This window comes from Oncorhynchus tshawytscha, linkage group LG07 (genome assembly GCF_018296145.1).
Source record: "Oncorhynchus tshawytscha isolate Ot180627B linkage group LG07, Otsh_v2.0, whole genome shotgun sequence".
NCBI classification, from domain to species: domain Eukaryota; kingdom Metazoa; phylum Chordata; class Actinopteri; order Salmoniformes; family Salmonidae; genus Oncorhynchus; species Oncorhynchus tshawytscha.
In genome coordinates, this window is record NC_056435.1 from 74,065,797 (window position 1) to 74,088,201 (window position 22,405).

General features: G+C 45.0%; 1 protein-coding gene across 2 annotated transcripts in view; it reads left to right on the forward strand.

Annotated features, from left to right (window-relative positions):
• The first annotated feature begins 235 nt into the window (after window positions 1-235).
• dyrk3 (dual specificity tyrosine phosphorylation regulated kinase 3) overlaps window positions 236-22,405 on the forward strand; it is a 27,830-nt gene continuing 5,660 nt past the window's right edge. Inside the window, exons 1-4 of one of the 2 annotated variants that reach the window (XM_042324966.1) lie at window positions 237-1,500; window positions 8,059-8,168; window positions 18,332-18,736; window positions 21,964-22,128. In XM_042324966.1, the coding sequence (XP_042180900.1) occupies window positions 1,458-1,500; window positions 8,059-8,168; window positions 18,332-18,736; window positions 21,964-22,128 (723 nt within the window). In that variant the 5' untranslated portion in view covers window positions 237-1,457. Of the gene's footprint in view, window positions 1,501-8,058; window positions 8,169-18,331; window positions 18,737-21,963; window positions 22,129-22,405 lie in introns of both variants that reach the window. The other variant, XM_042324967.1, reaches the window with a different exon arrangement.

A 22,405-nucleotide genomic window follows, 5' to 3' on the forward strand; every position in this document is an offset into this window, starting at 1 on the left:
TAGTCAACTTGAAGGCAAAAAGGGCAGCACGATATAGAATTCGAGCCTGGTATTCCAACTAATTATGGACTATTAAATCAACAGTTCACCGCTGCGCCACAGAGTTTTGAAAATTACGGGGGGAAAACATTAATCTTACAAGCACTTATTGCTGACCAGCAGATGTCACTAATGTGTATTGTGAACCGCTAATGAAGCTGCGAGTATAAAATGAACCGTTTTCCCGACACAATTTGGGTGAAACCTCGGAAGCCTTCAGAAAAGCCTCGGTTTCCCCATCACTAAAGTGTACGTTATCCGTCTTCTTGCTTCATGTACCTAGGAACACGGATGGCCACCATATCCATGTAGAGACACCACCTGATAGTAACAACAATGGGACGGTGTTACTTTGAGCCAAGATGGCGCCGCTGTAACGCCGCGTCACTCTAGCCTTCTACCACCTGTTTAATGACGCTACTCGAAACATACGGCGAAGACGCCCTTAGCAACAAACCAGACAAATCACATCAACAACAAAAATTTGGAGCTCCTGCTACTGACAAGATTGGTTTAAAAAAAAAAAAAAAAAAAAAAACATAAGTCGTTTTAACGGTGTTAACGCACTGAGGACATTATAATATTACCCGAATTAGACGCCAGCGTCTCTGAATTCAACGAGAACTGGGGCTTTTTTTTTGTGTGTGCCCAGAGTTGAGGTAACGTTAGCTAAGCTAACCGACGATTACCTCTCTCAAAGCGAAAACAGCTTCACAGGCATTCCGGAAGGAGGACGGGTCATGGGGGCCGATCGAAGCAGAAGCTAACTAGTTACATTGCTAACTAATCCGTGACCGCATAGTACACTCGATATTTCGTGTTTCTTATGGGGAATGGTTCTCTGGGGTTGGATATATAGTCCTCAACCGAGAAGAGAGAAAGGCGAGGAGGGGTCAGACAGCTAAAGCTGTCATTTTGAGATTCGAAACTATTTCGGACAGCGGGAGTCATTTAGCTTTTGCTCAACTCGCGGACGTGTGTTTTTGTGTGTGTCTGTGCTAACAACGTTAGCTGACGGAAACGAGAAACGACGACTCCCATCGCTGGAACTTTTTCAGACTGCAGGGCTAACGAGTTGACAAAGCCATGGGTTTTAGGACGAGAGTAAGGTCACATTGTGTAGGTAGAGAGTCCTAGCTATAATATTAAGTTGAGCAAGTGAGGAAAGCTATATTAAACTAATTTATGTAGCTATATTTCATCCGATGAAGTTGGCTAGTAGGGGTTATTTTGGATCCCTTGAGCTAGCTAAACGAGCACGAATTGCAAGTGATACAAGCTGCCCTCGAAGTCTTTTTTTATTATAACTAGCCGAAGTCTTGGCTAGTTTTTTAAAAAGTTTTTTTAGATACGGTTGTTTTTACTAAAGATTTTTTAAACTCCACCTCGGATGCTGGCTTCAAAGTTAAACTGCAATCATGATGGTATTACAGAGAAAAGCAGAAGGCCCCATAACAGCAGGTAATGAACTGATTATAACTGGCTTCGTACTGCATTCTAATGTACTTAACTGCAACGTTACATGAATGTACTCAAAGCAAATTCTATTTGTCACATGCGCCGAATACAACTGGTGTAGATTTTTACCGTGAAATGTTTACTTACGAGCCCTTCCCAACGAAACAGAGTTTAGAAATAATAAGAAAATAAGTTTGTAACACAAGGAATACAATGAAATACACAAGAATTTGAGCTATATAAAGGGAGTACCAGAGGTAGGAGGTATTTCAGATAGATATGTACATGGATGCAGGGTAAAGTGATTAGGCATCAGGATAGATGTGATTCTAGTATCAGCTATTGCACAAAGTGGCATTTCACCGGTCATCATTTGTTAGCTTGCCATTTTGTTGAACGCAAATGTAACATTTGTCCCTGAATTATTTTGTTTCCATGGTTCAAGACAGTTGATCATCTCAAATAGCTCGGGAGTCAAGGACTGTTGCTTACTTTTGGTCACGTAGTGTATTTTTAAGAATGTGGTCACCTGCTCATCGAACAGCCCCAGACCATTATTCCTCCTCCACCAAACTTCACAATTGGCACTATTCATTGGGGCAGGTAGCGTCCTCCTGGCATCCGCCAAACCCAGATTGCTTGATTCATCACTCCAGAGAATGCGTTTCCACTGCTCCAAAGTCCAATGGCGGCGAGCTTTACACCACTCCAGTGGACGCTTGGCATTGTGCATGGTGATCTTAGGCTTGTGTGCAGCTGCTCGGCCATGGAAACTCATTTCATGAAGCTCCCGATAAAGTTATTGTGCTGATGTTGCTTCCAGAGGCTATTTGGAACTCGGTAGTAAGTGTTGCAACCGAGGGTCAAATATTTATCCGCACTTCAGCACTCGGCAAAGTGATCGGTCAGAAAATAAATATGAAACAAGGTTTTGAAGTGTCTGTCCTAAATCTAGGAGATGTTAATACAACTGAGGAAAGTATTCAGACCCCTTGCCTTTTTTCATATTTTGTTAAGTTACAGCCTCATTCTAAAATTGATTAAACAATACAATACCCAATAATGACAAAGCAAAAACTGGTTTTTGGTGATGTTTGCCAATGTATTAAATCAACTGAAATATGACATTTACATAAGTACTCAGTACTTTTTTGAAGCGCCTTTGGCAGCGATTACAGCCTTCTTGGGTATGACGCCACAACCTTGGCACACCTGTATTTGGGGAGTTTCTCCCGTTCTTCTCTGCAGATCCTCTCAAGTTCTGTCAAGTTGGGTGGGGGTGTGTCACTGCACAGCTATTTTCTGGTCTTTCCAGAGATGTTCGATTGGGTTCAAGTCCGGGCTCTGGCTGGGCCCCTCAAGGACATTCAGAGACTTGACCCGAAGCCACTCCTGCGTTGTCTTGGCTGTGTGCTTAGGGTCGTTGTCCTGTTGGAAGGTGAACCTTCGCCCCAGTCTGAGGTCCTGAGTGCCCTGGAGCAGGTTTTCATCAAGAATCTCTCTGTACTTTGCGCAGTTCATCTTTCCCTCAATCCCGACTAGTCTCCCAGTCCCTGCCGCTGAAGAACATCCCCACAGCATGATGCTGCCACCACCATGCTTCACAGTAGGGGCGCTTGACATTCAGGCCAAAGAGTTCAATCTTGGTTTCATCAGACCAGAGACCATCTTGTTGCTCATGGTCTGAGAGTCTTTAGGTGCCTTTTGACAAACTCCCAGTGGGCTGACATGTGCCTTTTACTGAGGAGTGGCTTCCATCTGGCCACTCTACCATAAACGGGGAAAAAGTCAAGGGGTCTGAATAGTTAATTAATTTTTTCCAGTTTCCCCTTTTCCCATTTTGTATCACAAAGTGTAATGTCTCTTTACTATAGTTCAGTTGGAGGCAGTAATGCAACATAATTATTTGCCAACCACCGTTAAACTCCACCGAAGAGGAATTGCATTAGAATTCTACGTCAGGCAGAAATGAGTGTTTTGGATCAGGAGAGTTTCCTCTCGTGACCTCTACAAGACAGCATGCTGAGTAAAATGATACTTCACTGGTTGTCTGTGCTGTTGGTCCTTTTGCAGGTAGGAATGTGAGACTAGATATCGACAGGAAAGTATAATTGCATGAACTTTTCAAAGCGCTGGTAGTGCGTTCAGATTTGTCACATGACGCATTTACACAAGTTGAAAATGGATGCATGTTTGCAGAGCATGCTTCCTACCTGCAAAAAGACCAACCGCACGAAACAACCGATACATAAAAATATATCTTTTCTGGAACATTCTGGCTTTATAGCTTGTGAGTGGAAGTTTTTCCAAGCACATTGTATGGCATTAATCTTAGACTGTGAACCAGAGGTATCGCAGTCTGATTGTCAGGCAGATCAGGGCTCTGTGGTGACAGAAATGAAGGCGCACAATATATTTTTTGTTGTTGTTGGATGTATTAAAGCCGCAGTACGCAGTTGGGTGATTTCATTTTTCTCTAGAGGCACTGGTGCTACCAAATGTAATATTCTTAAGTTGCACAGCAAAATATTTAGGAGTGTATGCCCTCAGAAGGGTAGCGCTGTAGAGCCCTGTAGACTGTGATGTCATAATAGCGCTGATCAGTTCCACCCAGTGGAGGTAAACAAGCTGTTTTCTGACTTGCAACTTTGTGTCCATTGATCAGACAAACACTAGACTCTCCTGCATGTCTGTAAGTACTCCAGAGCCAGTCAACACTGGAACAAGTGCTGAACTCATGTTTCTTTGCAGGTCTTTGAATCATATTTTTTAAAATATATATATATATATTTTTGGGGCTAACGCTAAAATATATATATATATTTGTAAGTATTTAGCTTACTATGCAAATCAATAGTCTTATCAAATAAATAGATATATCTCAGTAGTTCTGTATGAACAACAGACAGACCGGCAGTCTAGTTAGTTCTAGTTGAGTCAGCTACAGTCTAGCCAGCAGTCTGTGTCTACGCTGTTGCACCATTGTTTCTTAGTCTGGTTTATGACACGTTTCTGGGGTGTTCCCTTCGCTCTACTCTCTGTGGTGTTTGTCCCTCCTGGACCACCATCTCCACACACAGACCCAGGCGGTGTGTTTGCTAAATAGCTACATTTTTCCATAACAACCGTGCCATTCACATGAAATTGACGCCAACCCTTTTGGTTTGAGTTTTGTTGTGGGGAGGTTTCAGTAGTAATGTTTGGGGCCAGAGTGAATGTGAATATGGGGGTAAAGTGCTGAACCCACAGTCTTAACTCCCCTTTCATGCAGGCCATGTGTATTGTACCCCCACCCCCACACAGAGCCCGTCGGTTGACACTGCAACACAGGACAGGAGCCTGGCCACACAACTCTAACTAACCCTACATCTCTCTATGGGTTATTACTGGTTAACATGGCTCTCTTAGGGCTAACTCTAACTAAACAGATAACAATACACTGATGTCTGTTTCACAAACACTAACTTAGTGACACAATTATCTGTGGGGCTAACGCTAACTCTCCTACACAGTTATCTGTGGGGCTAACGCTAACTTAGTGACACAGTTCTCTATGGGGCTAACGCTAACTTAGTGACACAGTTCTCTGTGGGGCTAACGCTAACTTAGTGACACAGTTCTCTGTGGGGCTAACTTAGTGACACAGTTCTCTGTGGGGCTAACGCTAACTTAGTGACACAGTTCTCTATGGGGCTAATGCTAACTTAGTGACACAGTTATCTGTGGGGCTAATGCTAACTTAGTGACACAGTTCTCTGGGGGGCTAACTTAGTGACAGTTATCTGTGGGGCTAATGCTAACTTAGTGACACAGTTCTCTGTTCTGACAGTTATGGGGCTAACGCTAACTTAGTGACAGTTATCTGTGGGGCTAACGCTAACTTAGTGACACAGTTCTCTGTGGGGCTAACTTAGTGACACAGTTCTCTGTGGGGCTAACGCTAACTTAGTGACACAGTTCTCTATGGGGCTAATGCTAACTTAGTGACAGTTATCTGTGGGGCTAACTTAGTGACACAGTTCTCTATGGGGCTAACACTAGCTAAGATTGCTCTTTTAGGGCTAACGCTAACTAAACTGTTAAAACCAAAGTTAGTTTTATTTTTCTTGGTTTGGGATTTTATCTTTATACTCTCAATATTACAATTATTCCTAGAGAAACAACGAAATTGAATGTTCTGAGTCCATGTCAAGGCTTAAATCACATCAGAAGACCATTTTATTAATTTTTTACTTAAAGGAGAGAAACTAACATTTAGTTTTGAGTCTAATTCCCTGTAATTGCGCATCTAGGAGGAGAGGAATGTGTCGGTCTAGAGATGTTTCTGCTGATGTTAAGACCTACTGCTGCAGCAAATGTCATGGCAAGAGTTTGCAAAACAATGACCACCAAATTAAAACAAATAATCATTCTATACTTCTGTCAGGTGAGAATACTTAACTTTTAATTGAGAAGGTTTTTGGGGAAAATGATTAGCATCGCTAACTGGCTACATACGGAGTAAAAGACGAAACACGTGCCACAGACAGATGGGTAATATTGCTGGAAATTAATTGGAAGATATTGTTACCTTTTTTGACTTTTTTAAAAGCCAATAGTGGCTAACCAGGGGTGGGATAATGTGGTTTTGTTTGGATAATAGCCGGGATCTTTGAGGCGGCTTTTGATGTAAAAATGCATGTACTTTCAAAATTGATTGGCGAGCTACTTATAGGTGGATGGCGGACTACTGGTAGTTGGACACCCCTGGTCTATGGGTTAATGCTAGCAGGTGAATTCCACGGCTCCCTATTACCTAATGCAAACTAGCCCCATAGCTCTCTATGGGCTAATGCTAGCACTACAGCTCCCTATTGGCAAATGATAACTAACCCCACAGCTCTTTATGGGTTAACGCTGTTACTAGCATGAACCGGCCAACCCCATTCACAGCCCAGACTGGCTTAGCCAGGTGCTTAAGGTTGCCAGAGAGCCAGTGTTGCTGAAAGTGGTAGGCCTATTATTGGCCTATTAATGGGGCTAGCAGATGCTACTGTGACGGCAGCATCTTTCCGCTTGTCTGTCTGTGTCTCCACCATTTTGTTCTGTGCATCCACGTTGAAACGATGGAACACAGACACAGGTGTAATCAGAAATAGAGTCATTAATACGGAAAGGGATCTGATAACCAGAAATGGGTTTGATTTATGATATGCCACAGTGTGCGTGACTATGTGTGTCACCTTAGACCTGCACACAGAGGAGGTGTTTTTGGAGGGGGAACTACAGGCCTGAAATGTTGTTATTATAAGTGGCGCCACGGAAGTCAAATTAACATCATGCAAAAATCGGCATCTGTTTAAACTACAGATCTTGTTTTTTTGTTGCATGGGCTGTGTCTCCATCCACCACATCAGTCAGCCCTTCCATATCTGTGGTGAAAGATGACAGAGGTCAGAGCGGTGTTTGTCAGACTGAGACGTCCTGAAAATCCGTCTTCTCACGAAAACGTCTGTAGTCTCCGACTGGTTTGGCCTACAAACTACCACTCTGTAGAAAGATGAGACTTTCAGGAACACGATGGTGTTTTCAGTTTTGTCTCGACACGACCCCCACAATCATCACAGGACTCTGCTGAAGTCGGTACAGGCTCTTCTGCCAACTTCTGTCTGTAGCGTCCAAACAGTTTGTTCTACACACTAATGTGACAGCTCTGTGGAAAGGTGAGACTCCCACAGACACTTACATGTCGGTTGTTTTGCTCTATATACCAGTTAAGAAGTGCCCGATCTGCAAGGGCACCAGGGCCTTCTGCCAGGGCACCAGGGCCTTCTGCCAGGGCTGCAAGGCCATTAACTAAATTGGCTAGGTAAATTGTTTTTAAAAATGAAAAATAGTAGGTATTCTGTGAAGAAAAACAAAAGTGTATGTAAATGTCCATAAGTAATTAGCATTTATGTCGATGTGTAGGTGATAGCCTATGGCTACAGCCTGTCATGTCCAGACCCATGCTTGCATAAGGGAGGAGCCTGAATATGTAGCCAAACTTTTGACTGGTTCTGTATATTGTATACATGTGGTTAGCATGTTCAATTAATACGTTACACTTTCTAATAATGTAATGATGGATGTTTTTTTTCTTTTTTTTGTTAAGATGCAAAAAAGTTTTATGTTAACAAATGAAGTTGATGTAATATTGACTGAAATACTTTACTTTAAAAGCATTGTAAATGATCTAGACTCATGTTGGCATATTAACACACACACAAAAAAAAAACATGTGTTTTAATTTTGGGATGGTTCAAGTTAAGTTTGGGACAGTTGAAATTGCGGTACCGGGAAGATGAGGATGTGGCTCTGCCCGTGGAAAGCTCTCGACAGCTTGTCGAGTCCATCCCCCAACGATTTGAGGCTTTTCTGAGGGCATAAGGTGTACTCGGTGTATGTCTGTTAGGGTGATGTTTCAATATGAGAGCTCCTGTTAGACCAATTTATTTATTATGAATGTGTCTGATTATATTGTTAATGTCAATGAAGTTGATCCAGAGCGTGACCTCTGACCTGTGTTGTTGTGTCCACCAGCGCGTCATGGTGACGGCCTCTATAACTCCTACATGAGAACTGACCACCTACTGAAGGAAGAAGCAGACACACACAGTCCCGCTGGCCTGCCCCCGATACCCAAACACACTGTGAGTACACACACACACACCGCCCCGCAGGCCTGCTCCCAAAACACCACACACGCACAGACGCCACCCCGCAGGCCTGCCCCCAATACACCAAATCGCTGTGTATATACACACACACACAGTAGGGTTGGGAAGGATACCGGATATTTGGAAATGTCCATGGGATGGTTTTTCAATACCGTTGAAATTTACTAATTTAATATTTTTGAATACATTTTAATATTTGGAGCTACTCTTTAAGTAAATACCTGCAGTCAACCTGTGCAATGCGTTAGGATATAAAGCAGATCGAGTTCTTCATTTCACCTGTCATGTTCTTTTTTTTTAATGACGAATGAATGAACGACATCAGCTTTATTCAGTCTGTTCCACACCTTTTAATCAACTGGTCCAGCTTTATTCAGTCTGTTCCACACCTTTTAATCAACTGGTCCAGCTTTATTCAGTCTGTTCCACACCTTTTTATCAACTGGTCCAGCTTTATTCAGTCTGTTCCACACCTTTTAATCAGCTGGTCCAGCTTTATTCAGTCTGTTCCACACCTTTTAATCAGCTGGTCCAGCTTTATTCAGTCTGTTCCACACCTTTTTATCATCCAGCTTTATTCAGTCTGTTCCACACCTTTTAATCAGCTGGTCCAGCTTTATTCAGTCCAGCTTTATTCAGTCTGTTCCACACCTTTTAATCAACTGGTCCAGCTTTATTCAGTCTGTTCCACACCTTTTAATCAACTGGTCCAGCTTTATTCAGTCTGTTCCACACCTTTTAATCAACTGGTCCAGCTTTATTCAGTCTGTTCCACACCTTTTAATCAACTGGTCCAGCTTTATTCAGTCTGTTCCACACCTTTTTATCAACTGGTCCAGCTTTATTCAGTCTGTTCCACACCTTTTAATCAACGGGTCCAGCTTTATTCAGTCTGTTCCACACCTTTTAATCAGCTGGTCCAGCTTTCTGTCCGTCAAAGCACAGTAAATGGCGTATGCGCTACCGCTGGCTTGCTGCATATGAAGCATGCAAAATTCAAAGACATCGAAGGATCGTCCATGTTCTCTGTCTCTGTGTGATGACACGTGACTGTAACCACAGTGTGTACACGAAACACACACCCAGGTACCGAGAGGCGGGTCAGACAGCAGACTGTCAAACCAGCAGTGTTTTCCTGTCATCGCTCACTTTGTGACTGCGCCTGACCTATCAATAGATCGATAGAAGATACATATCGTTCATTCTAGCAGGAGAGGGCTGTACCTATAGGTTATCCCTGATCATAATCCATGGTTATTTAGCAAGTAGGGCTGGCTATCACTTTTCATGAGCCATGGGCTACTACAGAGCCTGCAGGGACTCTGTCAACCCTGGGAAAACATGCAAATATAACCTGATTCTAGCTATGATACAAATAAACATCCGGATGAGACACACACACACACACACACACACAACGGCTAGGAGGATGTCCCTCCGGAGGAGGGCAGCTGTACGGCGCCAGTGTGAGGAATCACTCCGAGCCTGTTGTGGCACTCTGTCTGTCAGTGAGAGGGCGGGTAGACGATGTGCGTGCATCAATCACCTCACGACTATGCCTTGTATCGTACTGCCTATTCACTCAACCTGCTGCCAGCCAGGCTAATGGTAACCCAGATGACAAGATGGCCACATAAACAAACTTTTAACTTCATAATTATCAGCTAGCTATATGGGAATTGTAATAATCTAGCTAACCAGCCATTTTAACAGGCAAAAACAACCGACATCTAATGTAATGCAAGGTAGATGACTAGTTGACAATTCTTTGTGGCTAGTTGGCTACTAATTATTTGTGGCTAGCCCTATTGACTTACTATGGGGTTGTGATCTATGCACACTACTGTGTGTATTGTAGGCAGGTACACAATTAACACAGAATGCATTTATTAGTGTATCAAGAGAAAATATTGTAGTCAGGCAGCATATGAGATGAGACTGGGCAGCCTATGAGATGAGACTGGGCAGCCTATGAGATGAGACTGGGCAGCCTATGAGATGAGACTGGGCAGCCTATGAGATGGGACTGGGCAGCCTATGAGATGGGACTGGGCAGCCTATGAGATGGGATTGGGCAGCCTATGAGATGAGACTGGGCAGCCTATGAGATGAGACTGGGCAGCCTATGAGATGGGACTGGGCAGCCTATGAGATGGGACTGGGCAGCCTATGAGATGGGATTGGGCAGCCTATGAGATGAGACTGGGCAGCCTATGAGATGGGACTGGGCAGCCTATGAGATGAGACTGGGCAGCCTATGAGATGAGACTGGGCAGCCTATGAGATGAGACTGGGCAGCCTATGAGATGGGACTGGGCAGCCTATGAGATGGGACTGGGCAGCCTATGAGATGAGACTGGGCAGCCTATGAGATGGGACTGGGCAGCCTATGAGATGGGACTGGGCAGCCTATGAGATGGGACTGGGCAGCCTATGAGATGGGACTGGGCAGCCTATGAGATGAGACTGGGCAGCCTATGAGATGGGACTGGGCAGCCTATGAGATGGGATTGGGCAGCCTATGAGATGAGACTGGGCAGCCTATGAGATGGGACTGGGCAGCCTATGAGATGGGACTGGGCAGCCTATGAGATGGGACTGGGCAGCCTATGAGATGGGACTGGGCAGCCTATGAGATGGATTGGGCAGCCTATGAGATGGGACTGGGCAGCCTATGAGATGGGACTGGGCAGCCTATGAGATGGGACTGGGCAGCCTATGAGATGGGACTGGGCAGCCTATGAGATGGGACTGGGCAGCCTATGAGATGGGACTGGGCAGCCTATGAGATGGGACTGGGCAGCCTATGAGATGGGACTGGGCAGCCTATGAGATGGGACTGGGCAGCCTATGAGATGGGACTGGGCAGCCTATGAGATGGGACTGGGCAGCATTTCATTCTGAAGTCGGAAGTTTATTTTCTCTTGCTTCAGTCCAAATAATGGCCGCAATTGATTTCAAGAAATTAGTTTAGAAATGACTTTTTTTTATGTGGTTGTGTCATATTTCTGTCCATACTTTTCGTTGAAGCTTCCATACTTCAAAATGTGTATAAGCTAAGCGGAGTACGTATCCGAAAAGTGCCATCTGTACTCTGTTTCGCATACTTTTATTTTTATTTACTTTACTTTTGCTCCGACCCTCCCTTGGAGCGGGCCGTTAAGGTTTTTTCTTCGGAATGCCTATGTCCAAAGTGTAAAGAAACGTTTTCTGAATTAATTCAGGATGGAAAAAGGCTTTCAGTGTGAACTTAAATGACAACAAACAGATATAAAGTAAGTAGGAAGATAATGGACCAACCATATATATTTGAGTAATTTAGTAACAATCACCAAAGTCAAGCTAGAGAATCCAGGAGAGTAGAGAAAAATAACACCGTATTAGCAATGGCAAAATGCATTGAATTGTAGAAAATGTACTTTAAATCTGCAATCTCAATGTGTAGAATGGCAGGAAATTAGCTTCAAATGAGGAACCAAACCTGTGCACAGTTGATGCTTAAAGTTAGTGAGGGAGATATGAGTCTCCAGCTTCAGTGATTTTTGCAATTCGTTCCAGTCATTGGCAGCAGAGAACTGGAAGGAAAGGTGGCCAAAGGAGGAGTTGGCTTTGGGGGTGACCAGTGAAATATGCCTGCTTAAGCACGTGCTATGGGTTGGTGCTACTATCGTGACCAGTGAGCTGAGATAAGGCGGGGCTTTACCAAGCAAAGACTAAAAGATGACCTGGAGCCAGTGGGTTTGGCAACGAATATGTAGCGAGGACCAGCCAACGAGAGCATACAGGTCGCAGTGGTGGGTAGTATATGGGGCTTTAGTGACAAAACGGATGACACTGTGATAGACTGCATCCAATTTGCTGAGTAGAGTGTTGGAGGCTATTTTGTAAATGACATCGCCGAAGTCGAGGATCGGTAGGATAGTCAGTTTTACGAAGGTATGTTTGGCAGCATGAGTGAAGGATGCTTTGTTGCCAAATAGGAAGCCGATTCTAGATTTAATTTTGGATTGGAGATACTTAATGTGAGTCTGGAAGGAGAGTTTACAGTCTAACCAGACACTTAGGTATTTGTAGTTGTCCACATATTCTAAGTCAGAACCGTGCAGAGTAGTGATGCTAGATGGACGAGTGGGTGTGGGCAGCGATCGGTTAAAGAGCATGCATTTAGTTTTGCTTGCATTTAAGAGCAGTTGGAGACCACGGAAGGAGTGTTGTATGGCATTGAAGCTCATCTGGGGGTTTGTCAACACAGTGTCCAAAGATGGGCCAGAAGTATATAGAATGGTGTCGTCTGCGTAGATGTGGGTCAGAGAATCACCAGCAGCAAGAGCGACATCTTTGATGTATACAGAGAAAAGAGTCTGCCTGAGAATTGAACCCTGTGGCACCCCCATAGAGACTGCCAGAGGTCCGGACAACAGGCCCTCTGATTTGACATACTGAACTCTGTCTGATATGTAGTTGGTAAACCAGGCGAGGCAGTCATTTGAGAAACCAAGACTGTTGAGTCTGTCGATAAGAATGTGGTGATTGACAGTCGAAAGCCTTGGCCAGGTTAATAATTACGGCTGCACAGTATTGTCTTTTATCGATGGCGGTTATGATATTGTTTAGGACCTTGAGCGTGGCTGAGATGCACTTATGACCAGCTCACAAACCAGATTACATAGCGGTGAAGGTACGGTGGGATTCAAAATAGTTGGTGATCTGTTTGTTAACTTGGCTTTCGAAGACTTTAGAAAGGCAGGGTAGGATAGATATAGGTCTGTAGCAGTTTGGGTCTAGAGTGTCTTCCTGTTTTGAAGAGGGGGATGACCGTGGCAGCTTGCCAATCTTTAGGGATTTCAGACGATACGAAAGAGAGGTTGAACAGGCTAGTAATAGGGGTGGCAACAATTTCGGCAGATAATTTTAGAACGAGAGTGTCTAGATTGTCTAGCCCGGCTGATTTGTACGGGTCCAGATTTTGTACCTCTTTCAGAACATCTGCTGGAGAAATGGGTGAGGCTTGGGCAAGTTGCTGTGCAGAGATGTTGACTGGGGTAGGGGGGTTGCCAAGTGGAAAGAATGAGCTGTAAAAAAAAATTTTTTTTAAAATGCTTATTGAAATTCATGATTATCGTAGATTTATCGGTGGTGACAGTGTTTCCTAGCCTCAGAGCAGTGGGCAGCTGGGAGGAGGTGCTCTTATTCTCCATGGACTTTAGTGTCCCAGAACTTTTTGGAATTTGTTCTAATGTTTTCTGTTAGGAAAGCAAAGGCTAGCTTTTTCAAACTGCCTGTGTATATTGGTTCCTAACTTCCCTGAAAAGATGCATATCGCCTGGGCTATTCGATGCTGATGCAGGACGCCACAGGATGTTTTTGTCCTGGTCAAGGGCAGTCAGTACTGGAGTGAACAAAGGGCTATATCTGTTCTTAGTTCTACATTTTTTGAATGGGGCATGATTATTTAAGATGGTGAAGAAACCACTTTTAAAGAATAACCAGGCATCCTCTACTGATGGAATGAGGTCAATATCCTTCAAGAATGAGATTGACAGCATCTATCTTAGATTGTGGGACGGCTGGGTGTTAAGCATGTCCCAGTTTAGGTCACCTAACAGTACAAACTCTGAAGATAGATGGGGGGCAATTAATTCACATATGGTGTCCAGGGCACAGCTGGGGGCTGAGGGGGGTCTATAACAAGCGGCAACAGTGAGAGACTTATTTCTGGAGAGATGGATTTTTCAAAGTAGAAGCTTAAACTGTTTGGACACAGACCTGGATAGTATGACAACTCTGCAGGCTGTCTCTGCAGTAGATTGCAACTCCACCCCCTTTGGCAGTTCTATCTTGGTGGAAAATGTTGTAGTTGGGGATGGAAATTTCAGAATTTTTGGTGGCCTTCCTAAGCCAGGATTCAGACACGGCTAGGACATCAGGGTTAGCAGAATGAGCTAAAACAATGAATAAAACAAACGTAGGCTTTTGCAGTTACAGAAGTCAACAAATGATAGCGCCTGGGGAATAAGAGTGGAACTGGGGGCTACAGGGCCTGGGTTAACCTCTACATAACCAGAGGAGGAGTAGGATGAGGGTACGGCTAAAGGCTATAAGAACTGGTCGTCTAGTGCGTTGGGGACAGGTAATAAAAGGAGCAGATTTCTGGGCGTGGTAGAATAGATTCAAGGCATAATGTACAGACAGGGATATGGTAGGATGAGAGTACAGTGGAGGTAAACCTTGGCGTTGAGAGACGATGAGAGGTTTCGTCTCTGGAGGGACAAGTTAAGCCAGCTGAGGTCTCTGCATGTGTGTGGGGTGGGACGAAAGAGCTGTCTAAGGCATTTTGACCCTACAGTGAAATAAAACAGTAAAAACTAGCCAAGACAGCAGTACACTAGACATATTGAGAGACATAAAGTAATCACAGGTGTTGATCAGGAGAGCTAAGACAACAACGGGTAAATGGCGATGAATGGGCAGAGTGGGTCAGTTAGGTCCATACAAGACCTGAGTTCGAGGCTGGGGCCGACAGGTAAATAAAATGAGGTACCGTGTTATTGAAACAGTCCAGAGGGCATCTGCTGTGTAGCCGAGTGATCATCATCCTCTCAAAAGAGCTCTCAAAAGAGCAGCAATAGGTGAGTCAGGGTGCTGTTCGGTAGTCACTACTACGCTAGCTCCTTTGTCTCCCTATCTCTCCTTATCCTCTCTCCCCTTCGTCTCCCTCCTTATCCTCTCTCCCCTTCGTCTCCCTCCTTATCCTCTCTCCCCTTCGTCTCCCTCCTTATCCTCTCTCCCCTTCGTCTCCCTCCTTATCCCCTCTCCTTCGTCTCTCTCTCCTTATCCCCTCTCCTTCGTCTCTCTCTCCTTATCCCCTCTCCTCCGTCTCTCTCTCCTTATCCTCTCTCCACTGTCTCTCTCTCCTTATCCTCTCTCCTCTGTCTCTCTCTCCTTATCCTCTCTCCTTATCCTCTCTCCTCTGTCTCTCTCTCTATGTTATACTCTCCTCATACACTCTGTCTGTGTCTGTCTGTCTGTCTCTGTGTCTGTGTTCGTTCAGACAGCTGATGTAGGAGGAAGGTCTGCTCTGCTCCCACTGGAATGCCTGCTGCTGCACACCCACAGCTATTCAGGGCTCACGCTTGCCACACACACACACACACACACACACACACACACACACACACACACACACACACACACACACACACACACACACAAGCCTGCCACACACACACACACACACAAGCCTGCCACACACACACACACACACACACACACGCGCCTGCCACACACACACAAGCCTGCCACACACACACTCACGCCTGCCAAACACATACATGCCTGCCACACACACATACGTGCCTGCCACACACACACACACACACGTGCCTGCACACACACACACACGCGCGCCTGCCACACACACACACACACACACACACTCTCTCACTTCTCAGCTGGGGGAAGGATTGCATAGTTCAGGAGTGTTTCCATCTCATAACAAATGTTCCCTCTAAGCTGTGCCCCTCCCCTTGTTCCCTCTAAGCTGCGCCCCTGCGCCCCCCCTATTCCTCTAAGCTGCGCCCCTCCCCTGTTCCTCTAAGCTGCGCCCTCCCCCCCTGTTCCTCTAAGCTGCGCCCCCCCCCCTATTCCTTTAAGCTGCGCCCCTCCCCTATTCCTCTAAGCTGCGCCCCTCCCCCTATTCCTCTAAGCTGCGCCCCTCCACCCTGTTCCTCTAAGCTGCGCCCCTCCGCCTGTTCCTCTAAGCTGCGCCCCTCCACCCTGTTCCTCTAAGCTGCGCCCTCCACCCTGTTCCTCTAAGCTGTGCCCCTCCCCCTGTTCCTCTAAGCTGCGCCCCTCCCCCTGTTCCTCTAAGCTGCGTTCCCCTCCCCCTGTTCCTCTAAGCTGCGCCCCTCCCCCCCTGTTCCCCTCTAAGCTGCGCCCTCCCCCCCCTCCCCCTGTTCCTCTAAGCTGCGCCCCTCCCCTGTTCCCTCCCCCTGTTCCTCTAAGCTGCGCCCCTCCCCCTGTTCCTCTAAGCTGCGCCCTCCCCCTGTTCCTCTAAGCTGCGCCCCTCCCCTGTTCCTCTAAGCCCCCTCCATCCTGTTCCTCTAAGCTGCGCCCCTCCATCCTGTTCCTCTAAGCTGCGCCCCTCCATCCTGTTCCTCTAACCTCTGTCTGTGCCTTTGCAAAGATGAAGAAATTGCAGGAGTTCTTTTTTTTTTAACGCAAACTGAACCATTTTATTGTCGACCGCCATATCTTACAAATGTTCTAAAAATCTGTCCTGCAGAGTGTGCTGACCTTTGGTCTGATATGCGTGTTCGGAAACATGCGAGAACAAGTCAAGCTTCAGGGCTTAAGACGGCAGGAAAGAAAATTGGTATAGAACAAGAGCCAGCCGCCAACCTGTACACAGAACTTGAAAGCGTTTTACAGGACAGTACTCATCCCCCTTCACTCAAAACTCATCCTCCTAAAACTTGGAAGCGTTTTAGGGGACAGTACTCATCCCCCTTCACTCAAAACTCATCCTCCTAAAACTTGAAAGCGTTTTACAGGACAGTACTCATCCCCCTTCACTCAAAACTCATCCTCCTAAAACTTGAAAGCGTTTTACAGGACAGTACTCATCCCCCTTCACTCAAAACTCATCCTCCTAAAACTTGAAAGCGTTTTACAGGACAGTACTCATCCCCCTTCACTCAAAACTCATCCTCCTAAAACTTGAAAGCGTTTTACAGGACAGTACTCATCACTGAAAACTGATTGACAGCAGCAGCCAGACAAGGGAAAAGAGACTTGTTCAATAGAATATTACACCAGATAGACATGGGGACTAGTTTATTCCAACAGCCATCAGGCTGTATAATAGATAGTCTGTTGGTCCCTCCAGTATACTGCACATTCACTTTCAATGTGTAGCTATAGCGCTTTGAGTGATGTTTTTTTTGTGTGTTGTTTCATGTGTTATGTACCGTCAATTTTTTTAAAGCACATTAATGAATGTCCCCCTGGTGGGATAATACAGTTGATCTGAATGTTGCGGAAGTGGAAGAATGAGGATTTGACGGTCTATCTTATGTGGTGGTCAAATGAGAGTCCAGGGTGACACCAAGGTTGTGTGCGTGGAGGGAGGGAGAAACAGTGGAGGTGTTGTCAATGGTGAGGTTCTCAGCTTTGGCGAGGGTGGATTTGGTGCCTATGAGTTCTGTTTTATCACTGTTGAGCTTTCATTTATTTCACCTTTATTTAACCAGGTAGGCCAGTTGAGAACAAGTTCTCATTCTAAGCTTGAGGAAGTTCTGTTTTATCCCTGTTGAGCTTGAGGAAGTTTGAACCAGACTCGGGAGTTAGATCTCTTGGTAGACTTCTGGGACAGATTGAAATGTAACTAGGTTTTTATAGTCCGTGCATGTGTCTTGTCTAACTGTCTCTACCCTCCCAGTCTGATAACAGCTGACACATGGAGAGTTTGTTTGTCCTCGTTGATCTGCAGAAGCAGCAGCTACTCTTCCTGGGGTCCACAAGAAACACAAAACATGAGTAAACAAAACAGTGATAGGCAAGAACAGACCAATTTTAAAATACAAGAATATATTAACAATACAACGGAATAATGTTAGTGTGTTTGTGTCCCCTCACGGTCCGCTCCATGAGATGTTATTTAATCTGTTTGCTGAGTAATTGGAGATGGGAGTTCCATGCGATCATGGCTCTGTGTAATACTGTGCATTGGCTTAATGAACTTTGAGACTGTGAATAGACCCCTGGTGGCATGTCTTGTGGGGTATATATGGGTGTCTGAAGAGACCCCTGGTGGCATGTCTTGTGGGGGATGTATGGGTGTCTGAAGAGACATTAACAGGAAGAAAAATGTACATTACAAATAAAACAAAAATAACCACAAGGCGCAACCTCAATACCACCGTTACAACCAATAAACCACTACAACTTTTGAGCCAGCTACAGCTCTGTTTTGAGCCAGCTACAACTCTGATGAGTCTTTCTTTGCTGCACTTGACCCTATTACCGGACAACATTGTCTGGCAGGAATTAGTTCCTGTCCCACTGGTTCTCCCCCTTCCCCCCTCTCTCTTTCTCTGTCACTTTCTCTCTAACTCTCTCTCTTCTCCCTCCCCCAGGTGAATAAGCCAGGTGTGATGCGGGACCAGATCGGTGTTAGTGGGGGTCAGCTGAAGGTCAAGTACCCGTACGAAGACTCCACCTACAACCGCAAGGTCAATGCTATTACCACGACAACACACAACGGCAACAGCACCACCGGACAGACCACCGGTAAACCCTCCCCGGTGACTGGGCTGTCTAAAGAGCGCCCCCCCGGACAGACCACCGGTAAACCCGCCCTGGTGTCTGGACTGTCTAAAGAACGCAGCTCAGACAGTACGGGCTCCAGTAAAGGGTCGTCAGAGAGTACCGGACCCTGGGGAGGCAAACTGGTGGGACCCCTGACTCCTGAACAGGCCCTCAGACAGTACCGCTCTCAACTTACTATCCTGGAACAGACTGAGATACACTCCTACCCAGAGGTACACACACACACACACACTCACAGACACATTCACACCAGAGCTCTACAGTGTGACCATTTTACTCTGAAAGTATTCAGACCCCTTCCCTTTTCCCACATTTTGTTACATTACAGCCTTCTTCTAAACTGGATTAAATAAAATCTATATACAATACCCGTTAATGACAAAGCGAAAACAGGTTTTTAGAAATGTTTGCAAATGTATAAAATGTTAAAATGTAAAACTTATTTAAATGAGTATTCAGAGCCTTTGCTATGAGACTCGAAGTTGAGCTCAGGCATTCTTAAAGGGAAGAAGTTTGGAACCATCAAGACTCTGTCCGGGCGGCCAGCTCTAGGAAAACTGAGAAATAGGCGGAAAAGGGACTCGGTCAGGAAGGTGACCAAGAACTTGATGGTCACTCTGATAGAGTTCCAGAGTTCTTCTGTAGAGATGGGAGAACCTTCCAGAAGGACAACCATTTCTGGAGCACTCCACCAATCAGGCATTTATGGTAGAGTGGCCAGGTGGAAGCCACTCCTCAGTAAAAGGCACATGACAGCCCATTGAGTTTGCAAAAAGGCACCTAAAGACTCTCAGACCATGAGAAACGAGATTCTCTGGTCTGTTGAAACCAAGATTGAACTCTTTGGCCTGAATGCCAAGCATCATGTCTGGAGTTAACATGGCACCATTTCTACGGTGAAGCATGGTGGTGGCAGCATCATGCTGTGTGGATGTTTTTCATCGGCAGGGACTGGGAGACTAGTCAGGATCGAGATAAAGATGAACGGCGCAAAGGACAGAGAGATCCTTGATGAAAACCTGCTCCAGAGCGCTCAGGACCTCAGACTGGGGTGAAGGTTCACCTTCCAACAGGACAACGACCCTATGCACACAGCCAAGGCAACGAAAAAAATATTTTCACTAGTTTGAGGTAAAGTAATTGTAGCTAATTGTAACCATAGCCAAACTGGTGGAGAGCATTGCACCCGGCTTTGGGGGAAAAGCAGAGAAAATCAATGGGTAGTGGAGTGGCTTCGGGACAAGTCTTGAATGTCCTTGAGGGGCCCAGCCAGAGCCCGGACCTGAACCCGATCTAACATCTCTGGAGAGACCTTTTAACCAGCTGTGCGGTGACACTCCCCATTAGAGGTCGACCGATTATGATTTTTCAACGCCGATACCGATTATTGGGGGACCAAAAAAGCCGATACCGATTAATAGGCCAATTTTTATTTGTTTATTTATTTGTAATAATGACAATTACAACAATACTGAATGAACACTTATTTTAACTTAATATAATACATCAATAAAATCAATTTAGCCTCAAATAAATAATGAAACATGTTCAATTTGGTTTAAATAATGCAAAAACAAAGTGTTGGAGAAGAAAGTAAAAGTGCAATATGTGCCATGTAAGAAAGATAACATTTAAGTTCCTTGCTCAGAACATGAGAACAAATTAAAGCTGGTGGTTCCTTTTAACGAGTCTTCAATATTCCCAGGTAAGAAATTTAGGTTGTAGTTATTATAGGAATTATAGGACTATTTCTCTCTCTAACATTTGTATTTCATATACCTTTGACTATTGGATGTTCTTATAGACACTTTAGTATTGCCAGTATAACAGTATAGCTTCTGTCCCTCTCCTCGCTCCTCCCTGGGCTTGAACCAGGAACACAACGACAACAGCCACCCTCGAAGCAGCGTTACCCATGCAGAGCAAGGGGAACAACCACTCCAAGTCTCAGAGCGAGTGACGTTTGAAACGCTATTAGCGCGCACCCCGCTAACTAGCTAGCCATTTCACATCGGTTACACCAGCCTCATCTCGGGAGTTGATAGGCTTGAAGTCATAAACAGAAGAGCTGCTGGCAAAATGCACGAAATTGCTGTTTGAATGAATGCTTAGAAGCCTGCTGCTGCCAACCACCGCTCAGTCAGATACGTGTATGCTTGTATGCTCAGTCAGATTATATGCAACGCAGGACACGCTAGATAAACTAGTAATATTATCAACCATGTGTAGTTAACTAGTGCTTATGATTGTTTTTTATAAGATAAGTTTAATGCTAGCTAGCAACTTAACTTGGCTTACTGCATTCGCATAACAGGCAGTCTCCTCGTGGAGTGCAACGAGAGGCAGGTGGTTATAGCGTTGGACTAGTTAACTGTAAGGTTGCAATATTGGATCCTCCGAGCTGACAAGGTGAAAATCTGTCGTTCTGCCCCTGAACAAGGCAGTTAACCCACTGTTCCTAGGCCGTATTTGAAAATGACAATGTGTTCTTAACTGACTTGCCTAAGATTTCCCTTCACTGGAACTAAAGGACCTAGCCCAAACCATGAAAAACAGCCCCAGACCATTATGCCTCCTCCAACAAACTTTACAGTTCAAAAAAATCTTTGGGGGTCACATACACGTTTAGTAGATGTTATCACGGGTGTAGTGAAATACTTTGATTTCTAGCTCCAACAGTTCAGTAATATCTAGCAATTTCACAACAATACACACATCTAAAGTAAAGGAAGGGAATTAAGAATATATCAATATTTGGATGAGCAATGTCAGTGTGGCATAGACTAAGATACTGTAGAATAGTATAGAATACAGTATATACATATGAGATGAGTAATGCAAGATATGGAAACATTATTAAAGTGACGAGTGTTCCATTATTAAAGTGGCCAGTGATTTCAAGTCTATTTATATAGGGCAGCAGCCTCTAACGTGTTAGTGGTGGCTATTTTACAGTCTGAAGGCCTTAAGATAGAAGCTCTTTTTCAGTCTCTCGGTCCCAGCTTTGATGCACCTGTGCTGACCTCGCCTTCTGGATGATAGCGGGGTGAACAGGCAGTGGCTCAGGTGGTTGTTGTCCTTGATGATTTTTTTAGCCTTCCTGTGACATCGGGTGATGTCGGTGTCCTGGAGGGCAGGTAGTTTGCCCCCGGTGATGCATTGTGCAGACCTCACTACCCTCTGGAGAGGTTGTGGGCAGAGAAGTTGCCGTACCAGACGGTGATACAGCCCGACAGGATGCTCTCGATTGTGCATCTGTAAACGTTTTAGGTGCCAAGCCAAATTTCTTCAGCCTCCTGAGACAAACACACACACACAAACACACACTGAGACACAGACAAACACACACACACACTGAGACACACACACACAAACATGTATTTTGTTACATTAAAACAATTCTGTGATTAATTTGTTAATAATATTATGGTTCCAACAGGTGTATTTCCTGGGTCCCAACGCTAAGAAGCGTCCTGCAGTCGCTGGGGGCAACAACAATGGGGGTTTTGATGACGAGCAGGGCGGGTACATCCATGTACCCCACGATCACCTGGCCTTCAGATACGAGTTCCTCAAAGTCATCGGCAAGGGCAGCTTCGGACAGGTAACGCTTTAACCTCTGACCCCTGGACCCAGTTAATTTCCCCCTCATCTTTTCTCTTCATGTTTCCTTAACGTAATTAGTTGCACAAAACTTTTGAAGGCATATTTCCCCCTTAAATGAAGTGAAACGTTTTTATATTTTTGATTATTTAACCTTTATTTAACTAGGCAAGTCAGTTAAGATCAAATTGTTATTTACAATGATGGCCCATGAGGTCCCCGGCTTCATTCAGTATGGATATCAATGTAAACTGCATTTGTGGAGGTGAATGTTGCTT